Source organism: Sardina pilchardus, chromosome 3 (assembly GCF_963854185.1).
Source record: "Sardina pilchardus chromosome 3, fSarPil1.1, whole genome shotgun sequence".
In the NCBI taxonomy this organism is placed as follows: domain Eukaryota; kingdom Metazoa; phylum Chordata; class Actinopteri; order Clupeiformes; family Clupeidae; genus Sardina; species Sardina pilchardus.
Window position 1 is genome coordinate 39,466,035 of NC_084996.1, and position 16,627 is coordinate 39,482,661.

At 41.5% G+C, this 16,627-nt stretch overlaps 1 protein-coding gene across 2 annotated transcripts in view; it reads left to right on the top strand.

The window, feature by feature from the left end:
* Positions 1-14,756: 14,756 nt before the first annotated feature.
* Positions 14,757-16,627, top strand: part of usp31 (ubiquitin specific peptidase 31) — a 150,868-nt gene continuing 148,997 nt past the window's right edge. For both annotated transcript variants that reach the window (XM_062533282.1, XM_062533283.1), the window contains exon 1: positions 14,757-16,385. In XM_062533282.1, coding sequence (XP_062389266.1) covers positions 15,843-16,385 — 543 coding nt within the window. In that variant the 5' untranslated portion in view covers positions 14,757-15,842. The remainder of the gene's footprint in view (positions 16,386-16,627) is intronic.

Here is a 16,627-nt window from a genome sequence, read left to right on the forward strand (position 1 = left end):
ATAAAGTAGGCCTAGGCTATATTCTATTCTTTTCTATTCACTTATTATATGGCTCTCTAGAATGTTGAGGGAGCTCCCATTCACTTTGAATGGGCCTCTCAACGTTCTACCGGTCCGTTATATCTGCTTATTATATGGCTCTCTAGAATGTTGAGGGAGCTCCCATTCACTTTGAATGGGCCTCTCAACGTTCTACCGGTCCGTTATATCTGCATATTGACCGCTCCGAAGGTATAATGACCGCTGCCAATGGCAACGGGTTCACTCCGCTAGTTGTTGCGGAAGCCACGAAACGGTAGCCAAGTCATTGCTAAAGACACATTGAGATAAGTTGATTTTCTCGTTTTGGCAAGTAGCCATATAATAAGCGCGATAATGTATAGAACGCCGGTCATTATCTGAAAATAATTCCCTTCAGTACGAAGCAAAACCCCTCCGCTGCGCGTCGGGGTTCTGTCCGTCCTGTCGGGAATTATTTTCCGATAATGACCGGCGTTCTATACATTATCCCTTACTTATCTCCCTCAACAATGGAATTCTCTTCTCTGATTGGCTGATGGGGTGGCCATTAACTTCGTATAACCTGCTACCTTTGAAGTAGTTCCCGTATCACACTTGAATATTAATTCGCCAAACTCGTTGCGAAGTTTAAATGAACTGTCACGTTGCATCCAAGCTGAAATACAGACGTGCAGAACCATAGTAACATTGTAGCATATGACGGAGGTGGATTGTAGCTAGTTGGATGCCATGTACGCTATAAAAGTAGCGATCTTTCAAAGTTAAAGTTAATCAGAATCCTGGGATATGCCCGCTTGACAACGGGAGAGATAGAACTAACGACTGGCTTTTGGCCGTAGCAACCAGCCATTTAGAACTAACGACTGGCTTTTGGCCATAGCAACCATCCATTTAGAACTAGTAACGGCAGTTTTGTCCTGCAAGTAGAAAGTTGATATGTGGCGGAAAGTAGTCCCTGCAGTCAAGACAGTTTTAGCGATGTTAAGGGACGCAACGGTGGAATAAAACTATGTTCTAAATATACATGTTATGAATACAAACGGGAGATAAGCGGGATAACGGCCTTCGAGGTCGACCGGTTCGATGGAAATAATGGCACGGCGGAGGTAACTCCGTCTCCGTGCTTCGCACGTCGCCGGAGTTCTAGACCTCCACCTAGCCATTATTTCCATCGAACCGGTCACTTCGTCGGCCGTTATCCCTTACATAATGACCGGCGTTCTATACATTATCCCTTACATAACTACACGCACGCTGGCGAATTCGAACATTCTGAAACGCGCATATGCGATGAAACATTGCGCATTCTTCCACGAGTTGCCTAAACAGTCAGCCTACAGACTAGTAGGCCTATGCAGGGACAGATAGATGGGGTGGGGGTGGGGAGGCAGTTAATTGTCCTCAATATCTCGGTGATGTCTGTAGCCTAGCCTAGACGAGTGTATGGGGGAGGGGGCATGATCGGTTTCAAATAGGCTGCAATGGATAGTGTTATGTATAGACCCCGAAGCCATTTGCTTTGAGAACGGCTGGCTGATGAAGTTGTTGGCTGGCTAGCTGGCTCAGCCAAAACCTTAATGCAGCCGCCACAGTTTTCATGACTGATAATGGTTTTAGTTGCCACTTCATGTCTACAGATGTGTATATTGTATTAGATATCAACACACAATGTTATTGTATTGTTTTGGACAACGTTCTGCACGTTTCACTTCAATGTAGACTGCATGCGTTCATTGCGTTGTGAACGCGCAGCAATCTCTGGAAAGGAAACGGTGGAAGTCGCAGCAGTAGCCTAATAGCCTATCACGTTCAATGCTGTAAATCCATCTGTTCCAGAATATTTGGTTCATATCATCAATCTTTGGTTTTGGTGTTTGTGCAACCGGGCCCTGACGATTTAACAAAAGTCTGAGTAACGTAGGAATTAGGAAAGTATGTAGGCCTAAGGTGAGATCAAAACCAGGCTACTTTGTTTCCTTTTCCCCATGTCATTTTCATTGGTCGTCAACTCACTGTGAGTCCTGTGTATCGTAGCAACGAGCACATACTGATGTGGTGTGTCCAGTGGGAAAATCTCATGCAGGCCTAGTTTCTAAGCTATCGTTTATTTTTTCGCGTGTCACTATGATATAATTATTTTTAGATGCAAAAAGTCTAACTGGCTTAGTCAAAGTTTGTCAGATGGCGGCAGAAAATGATTGGCTGGCGAAATTATTTTTCGTTAATGGTAGGCCTAAACATATTGTGATTCATCCGTTTATTTCAGATAGGTTGTTATTAAAAACCATTAACAAAAAATAATTGTTCATCGACGTTGAAAAACGGTCAGTAAATTAAATTGATATAAGATCCTGTATTTCGCTCCTGCCGAGATGTGAACACGGGTCTCCGGCGTTGCAGACAGGGGTATAAACGCTGCGCCACTTGACAGTGTACGAAAAGGGTGTTAGGATAGGTATCTGACTTGACGTAACTCAGTCAGTCCAGCAAATATGTAAGAAAATGCTTATACATTAGTCTGAGCTTTAAAAGATAGCCTACAAATAGAATATAAGATATACAACTATGAATGTACGTAGTCATACGCGCCCTACGTACATAAATAGGCTACGACGAAAATATGTTTTACACCTGTAGGCCTGTCGCAACGTTTTCAAAACAAACTCGCATTTTACCACTGTAAATCGCCTCCATAGACTATGCCATGTAAATGAAAAATAGTTATTAAAATAAAGCACATATATAATACATATTGCACATATATAAACAATATGTTTTATGGTAAAATATTATTCTCATGCCCGACTGACAGGAAATCCTTGCGACATCTGCTGTGAGAAAAGAGAATAGCAGCCTGGACAAAAATGGCCGAACGCGAGACAACTGTTGTCACATAAGTGAGCGCAAAATAGCTCTAAACTAGCTTGTACCGGTGTGCTTTTGATCATGTAAAAATTCTGGGTGACAAAACACGCGTATTTAGGAAAAGTCGTGAACGTAGGGTCCTGGAATTTAATCGAGTGAAAAGATTTTTTTTTTTTTGTAATCGCTGCGGTCAAATGACCGCAGCCCGGCAGTTCTAGGTATATCTAGGTCAAACCCACACGGCGCTTCTAGGAATACGCGTCAGCGGTCAAATGACCGGCGCTTGGCGCTTCTAGTGTTAAGCACTCATTCACAACTGTCCCATCGCTAAATGCTCTCTTGTGTTGCGTGATCACACAAGTATATCTGTCGTAGTGTGCTTTTAATTTGATAGGCCTAATTATTATCTCCGCCAAGGAGGTTGTTTTCATCGGGGCTCAGTGTGAAAGGAACAGGTCAACCCCGCGATTAGGGGTGTGTGACTGATGACTTATTTGGCAAGGCTATCATTAGGCTTACTATAGGCTATGTGCCACGTCCGATTTCGCAAGTGGTGTAGTAGGCTACATTTAAAAATCGACAGCCGTCTGTGAGATCCATTTCATGAAGAGCAATTGTCTTGTGCGATCATTCCCCCTCCCCCACACTCGTCTAACCAGTTCACTACATTATAGCCTACCTATATGCGGCACTGAGGACGACTGCCTCCCTCCCCTCTTCTCTCTCGACAGACACTTGAGCCCGACACTATGTCAATGTAAAAATGTGTGTGAGTGTGCGCTGAACCACAAATTCACATATTAACTTTTCTTTTCAGCAGACATCGCAAACATAAAAAAAATCGCAAAACAAAAAATCTTTAATTTTTTTAATAAAACGATACCTTTTGTTTTGATGGGTTCCGGAGAGGTTCGTGAAGTGGGGTTCGAACCCCGGTCAGCGTCACATCAGTCTAACTGTAAACAGTGGCAGAGGGAGTTTTTAGGAAATAGACCAAAGTCTGGATTTGTTTATTCATTGTATGGTCGGACCAATGGGCCTCTTTTTTTCGGACCAATGGGATGTCGGACTAACGGGATCTCTGGTCAATGGTTCATTTTCGGACTAATGAGATGTCGGACTAATGGGATGTCGGACCAATGATACGGAACCAGATATCCTACCTGTTGCTGCATCATCGTTGATTGGCGTTGTTTGAGATTGTGTTCCGTATTCCAATGGCGACTAAATCGATGTATACTTTTAACCTGCATTAAAGTGTAAATATGTAGGCTATGTAAGCTATTCTACGAGTCGTTTCACTGTAGGTGGACTTCAGTAGGTTACTAAACAAAGTGTCAGCGCTTGCAACTCGTTTGAAGTTGGCAACTTCATTTCAGTCTTTTATTACGGATATGACATTTTGCCAAAAACACAATTCGAAAATCGATGACAACTATGCGAATATTAATAGAAAATCGACCCCCTCCCCCATCCTTACGTAGGCCTACACATGTAGCAACACGATGAACACAAACACGATGACCGAAAGGCATGTTCAAAAGGAGCTCTGTTAAGGCCGATGGTGTTCTTTGATAAACAGCCTTTAATTATGACCGCCGCTAGCGTAGCTAGCAAAGCGGTCATATAGTTGTTGTCAAAGTTTTTTTTTTTTTTTCTTTTTATTCTTTTTTCACGTCATTTTTCGTCAACGATTCCCGGGACACCGTAACACCGGAGTGCATGTAGCCCCAGTAGACTTCTATGGAAAATTTTCGTTTCGTCCCCGGGGGTCACTCCACCCCCGCGCTGCCCCCGCCCGAAGCCCAAAAATGACAGTTTTGCCTACATAACGACCTGAACCGTAGCACCGAGGATGACAAAATGTTTATGGTATGTTGTTCTCTAGAGCTTGCATCAACTTAGCTTATAAACAGTCATTTGTGATTTGCACCCCCATGGTAAAAATTTAAAATGCAATGTAATATTGCTTTAATTGCCCCTATCTTCAGATGAGATGTTATGAACTGCACCAAATTTCATGTGTATGATTAACCTGACACCCTCTGGGAGTATGCCAAGTTTTGTGGAATTTCATCCATGGGGGGCTATAAAATAAATTGATTTATGTGTACATTCAGGACTGTATACCCATCGGCCAGTAGATGGTGGTATTAACCCTCTGGAGTCTAAATCCCCCCCTGGGGATTTCAAAAACTGTTCCAAACATCTCAATCTCTGCTAGTTTTTGTCCGAGAAACATATAAGTGACACCATTAGAAACCTTTAATCAACTAGTTTCCAAATATGTTTTAAAAGAGAATGGTTGCTCTGGGTGCAACAAACATGCAGGAACACACACACACACACACACACACACACACACACACACACACACACACACACACACACACACATAAATACACACACACACACACACACATACCTACACACACACGCACTACTACATACACACATATACATAAAACATTACACAAACACATGCACAAACACGCCCACACGCATGCACACATACACCCTTACACACACACACACACCTACACACACCTCACACACACACAGAGAGAGAGATGCACAGTGCGCGCACACACACACACACACACACACACACACACACACACACACACACACACACACACTCATCTTTGAGTACATTTTGTGAGACCACCGGAGCTGAGAAGTGAGTGTGTGTGTGTGATGTACTATAGCCTGTGTGTGTGGGTGCGTTTCTGTGTGCCCATCTGTGTGTTTGCATGTGTGTATATGTGTGTATGTGCATGTTCTGTGTGTGTTCTCTCTTTCTCTCTCTCTCTCTCTGGGTGTGCCTGTGTGTGTGTGTGTGTGTGTGTGTGTGTGTGTGCGCAAGTGTGTGTTTGTGTGCGTGTGTGTGTGTGTGTGTGTGTGTGCTTGTGTATGTGTGTGTGTGTGTGTGCACACGCGCGCATGTGAGTGTGTGTGTGTGTGTGTGTGTGTGTGTGTTATCTGATATTGGAGTGACAGTGACGGCAGAGAACACAGTAAAGATATACACAGAGACACATAAAACACACACACAAGCAGACACAAACTCACACTAGACAGAGAAGCACTCATACACAAAAGCAAGCGCACACATGCACACACTCATTTACATACATAAAAGTTGCAGTAGGGATGGAGTAGGCGATGGAAACACAAGCGTGATTGATATTTGCGTAGAGAATGTGCAGGACTGAGCGGCGGTCATATTGTGTATCGCTTTGCGGTACATCTAGTTTATGAAAGAACACCATCGGCCTTAACAGATCACTTTTTGATCATGCCTTTTTAAAAAAAAATATTACACTAAGGGTACGTTCAGACTAAGCGTCTTTTTCTCAGCTGCCGGCGTCTGTTTTACATTATTACCCTATGGAGGAGACCGTGTTTTCAAAAAAGTTGCCGGCTTCTTTAAAAACGCAACTGCAGCCATCTTTTTTCTGCAGCTCGAAGTTGAGAAATGTCTTCTGGCGGAAAAACGCCTTACTTCATGCTGTCTTTTATACAATTGACCAATCACAAGCGGATTAACGAGACCTGTGGTTTCCCATGACAACAGGTAAAAAATGGAGAAGGTGACAGAAAATCGGTCGAGAGACTCGTTTTAGAACTAGGTGTCTGAGCTTTGGGAAATGTTTGACATGACTTCACAACTTTGCCATAACATACTAAAAGCAATAGTCAACCCCATTTTTTTATTTCGCGATATTTTGTGTCCACACGTACGTTAGTCACTTTGCCTATCGCAATAAAAAACGTGTCCGGCTGCTTTTGGAATGAAAACGCTGGCAGATTTTTTTTTCAAGATGATAAAACGGTCTGCACAACTTCTTTTGTCAGAAAAAGACGCTTAGTCTGAACGTACCCTAAGATCTCAATTTTAACAATGCATGACCAACCACATAGGATAGCCTAGCCTACTTATGCGGCCGCGCTGTCAGCTGTGCATGTCTGACAGCAGAAGAGTGACATTTTTACACCAGGAGCATGGTGGATTCAGCGAGAGTTGCTGCATTACCTGAAGCTTGTTAGAGATGGAACTGTACAGTGACATAGGGCGCCTTAAATACACCTAATACTTCCTCCGATCATCTCTAACAAGTGTGGAATTTTTTCGCGATTGTGTTCACATAGCAGCTGTGGCGGCAACATTAGCCTATAGGTCAGCAACAGGAATAGTTCCGGTAGGCTAGTAGATACAGTATATTATACGGACATATGAAAAGTCTGAACCTTACGGAAATTATACACGACTGAAAATGGCAAATGTAAATGAGTCTAAAGCAGAACTTTTACTCGTAGCCTATCGGTCTCTGGATTATCCCTATGGATTATTCACACCATGTCTTTTCTTCTTCTTATGTTATTTTAGAATACAACAGTAGGTCTACTCTCCAGAACACATTCAGGCTGAATAAAGCGTTACATTAAATAGCCTATTTGCGTCTTCATTTCTGTTCCATGTTTTTCCCCACCCTTAATTGAGATATGGCGAAAATGGTATTTGAATTAACTATTTGATATTCGAACGTAGATCGAATAATCGAAAAATCGAAATTCGTGTCTCATCCCTATCTTTTATTCTAATAGTCTTCTAAAATACTATCCACAATTTTAATGCATTTTCATAAATCACTTTTTAAATGTGGGTTTCCAAGTAATTTCAGTGGAATTGTAATTGGGTTATTGTTATTTATCTATCCTTCTGTGTCATAGCCTATGTTGTCTTTTTAACTATAGGCCTAATACAATGTTTTACACAGCAACCTTTTTGCATTTACATGCAATGGTAATTCCTTCCATGGAATTACATTTTCTAGTTATTAATATTACTACTGTTAGACCTACTGCTGCTGGTGCTACTACTACTGTATGGTACTTCTAGTACTAGCTACTGTTGATATCTTGACACACAAACAAAACTTGTTATTTCAGACACCCACTACAGAACAGGGTCTGGGGCCTGTACTACGAAGCGGGGTTACTGGCTTAGCTGGGTAACTTCGAGAGTAAGTTGATCACGTGTGGCGTAACTTCCCGGTTAACCCGTACTACGAAAGGTGGATAGGTTTTAACCTAGGTATGCTGCCATGACAATTTACGCTGCATCTCAAACCTGCTCCGAGCAGGTTATGATCTTGGTTAACCCGAGGTTTGCGGTTAACCACACCCCACAATGTCGACGTAGGCTACTTGGAAGATACATTATTGGAGCGCAAATTGTAAGCGCCTCTTCGCAAGGCGAGAGTTTTTAAAGACCGCCAGAATCTTTCTCCATATAATATTCTCTATGAAAGATAGCCTATACATTCTCAGCCGAGGGAATTCGTTGCATTTGTCAGCTGATCGAGGCAAAGTGGAGGCTATAAGCATTGGCAATATAACATATTTTCATAATTAAGAAATATTAATGCAAGCTATAACTAGGCCTATAAACCCTCTGAATGTTCTTGAGTTTAATTTTCACCTGCTGCCAGCGGCACTGCCGTTGCATCTAAAATGTTCACAGGATAGGCAGACTAAATCAGTCAATGGGGCTAAACATTCAATTATCCTTTATTAATATTTATTAATATACATGGCATGAATTGTGTTGCATCTGTAGGACTCTTATGAACTCAAAATGTATTTATTTCAACACATTTCAGACATTCCGCAGGCTATTAATCCTCCGTAACACATAGGCTATTTAAGGAACATGAAATAAAACTTTACTTTCATATATCCGATCTGCAATAGCCTACGTTGCCAACAGCCTTGTCTTGCTTTGTTTGCTGCCGACGTATTTGATGTATCGTAAAGTGGGTTTTAATTCCTCGCAACTTTTTTATAATCATTGCTCATTCCTTATGCGTAAAATAGCGTGATCGCGTCATCATTAAAAGTGGTGATTTGCGCTGCAACCCGCCCATTTTATGTGAACGCGCACCAACTCCGATGAGGTTAACCCCAGTTCAACAAATCAACTTCTTACTCAGCGTCGTAGTACCGATTAGCACCAATGAAGATAACCAGGTTTTGTCAACCCCGGTTTAGCAAAGTAACCCTGGGTTACATTTGGGTAGGTTGAGCTCCCTTCGTAGTACAGGCCCCTGTACTACGAAGGGAGCTCAACCTACCCAAATGTAACCCAGGGTTACTTTGCTAAACCGGGGTTGACAAAACCTAGTTATCTTCATTGGTGTTAATCGGTACTACGGCGCGGAGTAAGAAGTTGATTTGTTGAACTGGGGTTAACCTCATCGGAGTTGCTGCGCGTTCACATAAAATGGGCGGGTTGCAGCGCAAAGCCACCACTTTTAATGTTGACGCGGTCACGTTATTTTACCAATAAGGAATGCGCAAAGATTATAAAAAGTTGCGAGGAATTAAAACCCACTCTACGACACAAATCAAATACATCGGCAGCAAGCAAAGCAAGACAATGCTGTTGGCAACGTATTGCAGATCGGATATATGAAAGTAAAGTTTTATTTCATGTTTCTTAAATAGCCTGTGTATTACGGAGGATTAATATCTTGCAGAATGTGTGAAATGTGTTGAAATAAATACATTTTGAGTTCATAAGAGTCCTACAGATGCAACACAATTCATGCCATGTAGATTAATAAGGATAATTGAATGTTTAGCCCCATTGACTGATTTAGTGTATGCCTATCTGTGAACATTTTAGATGCAACGGCAGTGCCACTGGCAGCAGGTGAAAATGAAACTCAAAAACGCTCAGAAGGTTTATAGGCTATATAGGCCTATTATAGCTTGCATTAATATTTCTTAATTATGGAAATATGTTAGCATAGTGCCTATGCTTATAGCCTCCACTTTGCCTCGATCAGCTGACAAATGCAACGAATTCCCTCGGCTGAGAATCTTTCATAGAGAATATTCTATATGGAGAAAGATTCTGGCGGTCTTTAAACCCTCGCCTTGCGAAGAGAGCCACTTACAATTTGCGCTCCAATAATGGATCTTCCAGGTAGCCTACCAAGAACATAACCTGCTCGGAGCAGGTTTGAGATGCAGCGTTAATTTTCATACCTCGGTTAAAACCTATCCACCTTTCGTAGTACGGGTTAACCGGGAAGTTACGCCACACGTGATCAACTTACCCCGCGTACACACTGTCTCCGTCCGTCAACGGATCACGGAGGTTGGATCTGCCGTATGTGTATTTGCATACACGTGATCTGATTGGCTGACGGATCCGTCGCTGCCTGAAAAGTTGAACATTTCTCAACTTTCTTGACGGAGGCAACGGAGCTGAAGCGACGGACGGACCCACAATGCATTTCGAGTCCGCCCCATGCAAAGTGAATGAGATCCGTTGACGGACGGAGACAGTGTGAATGCGGGGTTACTCTCGAAGTTACCCGGCTAAGCCAGTAACCCCGCTTCGTAGTACAGGTCCCTGGAGTGGTTCGACATTGCAAAAGTGGCAATTTAACCACTGCCTTGGTGCAATAGATGGAAAACACAACATATTGCCCCCAGCTCACAATGGAAGCACCTATAGAAATGACAAAGGATGATTCTCTGTGCAGATGATGGCTGTTGTCGATGCCAGATACAGGTTCAGGTACATCAGCGTGGGAGCACAGGGCAGAGCATCAGATGCAGGAGTGTTTGCAGAGTCTGATTTCAAGCACGCACTTGACAGCGGTCTCCTCAACCTTCCTGCGCGGGCTCTGCTCCCAGGCTCTGACATGCAAATCCCTTATGTTTCTTGGAGATGATGCCTACCCTCTGCACATTGACTTGATGAAACCATACCCATTCCACAACATGGAACATCAACAGAGAGTCTTCAACTACAGACTTTCCTGTGCACGCAGAGTTGTTGAAAATGGGTTTGGAATATGGGTTAACAGGTGGAGAGTGTTCCTCACTAATATTATGCTTAACCCTGACAAGGTGCGGAAGATGGCTTTTGCAACTGTGTGTCTCCACAACTATTTGTGCCAGGTGAGGTCTGCACCAACACTATTACCAGCACCAAAAATAGGTCCACCGCCAGCAACAGCAGACCAATCACCAGCACCAGGTCCATCACCAGAATCAGCAACAGAGGCCCTGGGCCGCTCTGTAAGAATCTGTTTGACTTCGTTTGTAAAGGTTAAGTTAGTTAGTTTCAGTTGCGTGGTTTTCTTAATGCATCAACCGTACACTTGGTTAATCTAAATGCATATATCAGTTGATGTCCAGACACTTCATGCAACAGTGCATGTTTTAAATGTAGACTTTAACAGACATGTGGGTTTGCGTGTGCTAGCAAGATCTGCGAATATAAGAATGTGTACAGTACCAGTCAAAAGCTAGGACACGCCCTCTAATTCAATGTTTTTTGTTTATTAAAATTGTAACATTTCCTACATTGTAGATTAATACAGAAGTCGTCCAAACTATGAAGAAATATATATGGAATATATAGTTAACAAAAACGGTTGAACAAATCAGAATGGTTTATATTTTAGATTTTTCAATGTAGCCATATTTTGCTGTAATGACATCTTTGCACACTCCTGGCATTCTCTCAGTCAGATTCATGACACAGCCACTTCCATTTGTTTACCTGAACTTAATCATTTGCAAAGATGTAGTGAGAGATTGAGACATGTACCAAGACATTTGCAATTTGATGAAATTAATGAGAAATCCAGTTCTATTTTGAACAATTGCCAAGTGGTTTGGAGGTTTGTCCATGTTATTTTGAGAATGTAATTTCTGTTTCAAGAAATGAGCCAAATCAATGGAGAAAAACTGTAATCTTCAATGTAGACATGTTTAAAAGAAAGAGAAAACATTTCATTAGAGGGCATGTCCAAACTTTTTACTGGTAGGCCTACTGTATATCATTGAGGTAAGACACTAGTCTGCTGTATGTTGAAGTAGATTTGTGGTAGTGTTATCTACTTGCATTAAAGGTCATTCCAAAAGGACTTGTGGAGCGCTGCTCCTTCCAGAGCCCCCAGAAGTTCATCAATGACCTCCTACACGGGATGTATTCCAGGGAATATATGGCTAACCATTCAGTGACTGGCCAGTCATCCAGCAGCACAGAAGGAAAACCTGGCCTAGCCAAACAGGGCCTTTTTGAAATAACAAGTAGCTAGGTATATAGAATTGAGAAAAGTTTTTTTCTATTCTGATATCCTCTTTCTCATACTCATCTTTCGTGTATGTGTTTGTGTTTGTGTGTGTGTGTGTGTGTGTGTGTGTGTGTGTGTGTGTGTGTGTGTATTCCCACAGATCCTGCAAAGTTGAAGTTCACTCACATTACTGATACCAACATAAAAGCATAGCTACATACGACAAAAGCTGAACAATGCTGCCAAATTTCAGAAACAATAAATGATCAACTGTTTAAAGAATGTTAAACTTTTGTTCTCATTTTTTGTATTTTAGCAGTCTGTAGAAAACACTGTGTTAATGGTGGTTGTAAGCTTAATTTGTGTAGTGAATTATTGTTAGGCCTACGCTTTGGTTAAAAATGGGCACAACAAAAAGTGATACAGCTGAAAATATCCATTTGGTAAAGTAATCATGACATTGTTAAAACAACAACAAAATATTGCATAATGCAGTTATTGTAATGCCATATAGCCTATTACTATAGTATCGTAATTGTAGTATTCTTTAGCAAGAGATTGTAGTGTATGTAGTAAACTGTAGTATGTGGTTTACTGTAGTAATAAAACTGCAGTTTTCGGTAGTATACTATAGTTTACTGTAGTAGTATATTGTGGTATACTGTAGTAATAAAACTGCAGTTTTTGGTAGGCTATACTATAGTTTACTGTAGTAAAACTACTATAGTAAGGTTCAAAAACACTACAATATTTACTATAGTATATATAGGGTATACTATAGTTTATTTACTATAGCAAACTACCCAGCAAACAATAAACGTTCTGCTAACTTTCACTAACGTTAGCTTTTGGTTCCCCTATGGTTCGTTTTTCAGCAACCTACTAATAACGTTTAGAGAACGTTATCTCCAGGTTGTCAAAACAAATAACGTTCCCCTAACGTTTTTACAACTAAAGAAAAAAACGTTATATTCTGGTTGAATCCCAGCAAGCAAATAACGTTAGCCGCTGGTTCTCCTGTGGTTAGTTTATCAGTAACCTTCTAATACCCTGGAGAGAACGTTAGCTCCAGGTTATCAAAGTTTCCCGAACGTTATTACAACTAAAGAAAAAAAACGTTATATTCTGGTTGCATTTCTCTTTTCACACAACGTTGCTACTTAGTTGTTTTTAGGTATCTTATTTGTATAACCATATCGGTATTCTCTGGTTATGTGCGTGGGGTTGATTGATGAAAATCGCCCCAGAGTTTCTATGAGTTTCCAATTGAACACGGCCAGCAGCCACACTGCAAAGTCGGAATAATTTGTTGCAAAATCGACATATAGCCCTATTCTATTCTTCCCCCCTCTGTTGGATTGATATTCGGCCGACCAGAGCCAGCCCGTCAGCTAAAGGGGCCAGCGAAGCTAGGTTGAGAAACTTCCATCTCCGTGAGTTCTGGGGTGTTGGTGTTTTAGCAGACTCAACCTCGCTAACTTTAACATTTGGATAACACAGAGATAAAGTTACTCACGTAGGCTACTGGCTGTATGGTATCGATCACATTCTTCACATCGTTCTCCATGCACTTGTTCCATTAAATCCAACAGGCTTTTAAAAAACACTGTACAGGGTAAACCGGGTGGAAGAGCTAGCTAGCCATAGTCCCAGGCAGGCACACAACGATTTCATGCTAACTAATCTGACGAATAGTGTTGGATTAATCCATAATCGATTAGAGTGGCACCTTAAATGCATTCATGTTTTTAAAGCTTTATTTGTTATGAAAATATGATGAGGACTCCAATGAATTCTTTCTCAAACGTTGAGACTGCATCTAACAGCACAATGTTCCCGGGGGAGAATTGTTTTATATTAACACACGTCCAAGTTATAGCCTTACTGTGCTGTTCACTCAGCCTATCCCACAATTCCCAGTCCCAATTTAAAACAAAATAAACCAAAAGCCATCATAATTCTGAACCGAGGACTTTTAATGGCATACGATGCAATAAAAACAGCCAGTTTTTAATGTTGAAACAGTGTGTTAGGCTAGCGCCTGCTCTGCTTATGTTTTGATCTGACTAATCGTTTATTATAGGAAAAGACACCGTAGACAAGAAAGTATTAGACCTAACCGCATTTAAATACTTAGCTGACACAGGTACGTGATAACGAGCCGTATTCGTCGCAGTTCAACAAGCAGCTAATGGTAAGTGAGTAAACATGTGTGTGGTATATTGTCATTGCCTTAATCATTAGAGACATTCGCTTCCCCAGCTTGCAGACAGGCTGTCGCCGCAGACGGCAAGGGTATAGCGGAGCCATGCCTCGATGTCACGATAATTCTACATATTTTTCCCCCTTTACACTTTGTTGCTGGGAGGTTAGGGGAACGTTAATGCAACCAAATATAGTAAAGTTCCCTAAAGGGTAGGAGAACGTTCTGCTAACCAAAATAAACAACCAGAAAAAAACGTAGTATTTTCGTCAAGAAAACTTTCCTGGGGAACCTTGTGGCAACTTTCGCAACTTTCAGGCAACGTTTTCCTAACCAGGAAAAAAACGTTCTAAAAACGTTCTCCTAACCAGAAATTGTTAGCTGGGTATAGACTTTTTTCATGTGGGCAACTTTACACAGACCTGGCTCTTTCGGCTGGCAAGTCCTGCCTGCATAAACGGGGATTTGTATCCCCCTCCAGGTTCCAGGAAGTGGTTCGCATAGACGTGGTTCGTCATGAAGTATCTTGTTCCGCCTACCTACAATCTCTGCAAATGCATACTACTGTCTATGTTTCCCCCCCCCCCAGCGTAAACCTCCTATCCCGTTTGCAAATGTTTTACGCAATAATAACTGATTTACTGAAGAAATACGGAAAGGAAGGACATTTCGGATTTAAAACAAACATCGGGGTTCATTCAGGTCTATGATTCTGAAAAATACTGACAACTGAGGATTCGTGCTTAATGTGAACCTGAATGAGAAGCGTCAGATAAGTTTAACGTTATATTAATGCAACATTATTTATCGTTTGGTGAAGGAGAGCTAGCTGTCAGCAGACAGCTCTTAACCTAACGGTAATAACATTACTGTATGCTAATGCTAACCAAACAGATCCTAGCAAACTAACTTGGGCTAGTCGGCTAGTGCCTTTACTAGCTTGATGTGAAGTAAATATGACACCAATGTCACGGAAACAGCGAGACGGTTGCATTTGGTTTTGTGAAGAAAACCTTGCTATGTGGAAAGAGCTGTTGTCTACTTTCTCGACAGGTAGGCTAACGGTATGCAGGAGTGAAGCAGCAATAAACCGTGCGACATTGAAAGCTAGGGTAGTGTTAGCTAGTCAGTAGCTTCTGAAATGAATCAAATTATGATTCGTGAGATTAACGTTGGCACGTTTTCGTTCGTGCTGTTTAAGCACACCACAACATCTTTGTGATTTGCATTTGTGTAATGAACTGGTAATATTAGGTCTAGACACACAGATAGACATGTAAGTTAACGTCAGACATTAGTTACTGAAACCTGGCTGACTTCTGTATTAATAGTTGGTTGCCAACGTGAAACGTTCAAGCGCATTGAAATGCTTTCCCTTTCAACCCTAAGTAACGTGTGGAAAACTGCATGGAGTTTGGAGGAATAATGTATTAAAAACACACATAATGTTTAACGTTACCTGGCTTTTTTGGTTTCTAAAACACTGGTGTTATTTTTTGATGGTAGCATCATACATCAAACATGAATTGTTTGACGTTAGTGAAGGTGTTACTTTTTAACGTAAACTCATGTTAGTTACAGAGCAGACATTTGCTTCACATAATAGCCTATCAGTACTGATGTAGAGACAGTTATGGAGGGATGCCCTTATGACAAGCAGAATCATGTTCAGTAAAGCCTCAAATAAAGACAAGAAGTCCGGCTTCAGTAAGAAGCTTTTTCGAAGAGGCTCTTCTCGGACGGTTGGCAGTTTTATGAGCAGGGTCTTGAAAACGCTTACAACTCTATCTCATTTTGGCTCAGAGTTACAAGTTACAGATGGGGACAAAGATGATGGAGGATTTACCTCCTTTAATATAGAGGATAAAGGGTCAAGTTTGGACTACAGTGACAGTGGAAGTTATCTTAGTCAGGACAAGGTTCCTGGAGTGTCAGGACTGAAGAACCATGGAAACACCTGCTTTATGAATGCAATTCTCCAGTGCTTAAGCAACACCGAACTCTTTGCTGAGTACTTGGCTTTGGAACAGTACAAAGGAGACGAGACCAATGAGGACAAACCAAAGACTAATGGGATACATTTGCATGGGAAAACTCCTCAGGACAGATGTGAGGTGACACAGCAGCTGTCTGGATTAGTACGAGCTCTATGGACATTTGAATATACCCCACAGCACAGCCGGGCATTCAAAGTAAGTGTAAGGTTGTGGGCCTCCCAACAAAGTTTTCCCTCAATAATTTGCCAAAATGAAAGTGGATGAGAGCTATTCATGTTTAATAATAATGATAACAACAACAGGTATTGTTATTAGATTGTGCAGAGTTCAAGTACAAAGACGACAGAATGCAGTTTGCGTCTAACCAGAAGTGCAAAAAGCAATGTGATATACAAATTACAGACAGGACAAGAACTAGTGCAGTGTGTACAGTAGTA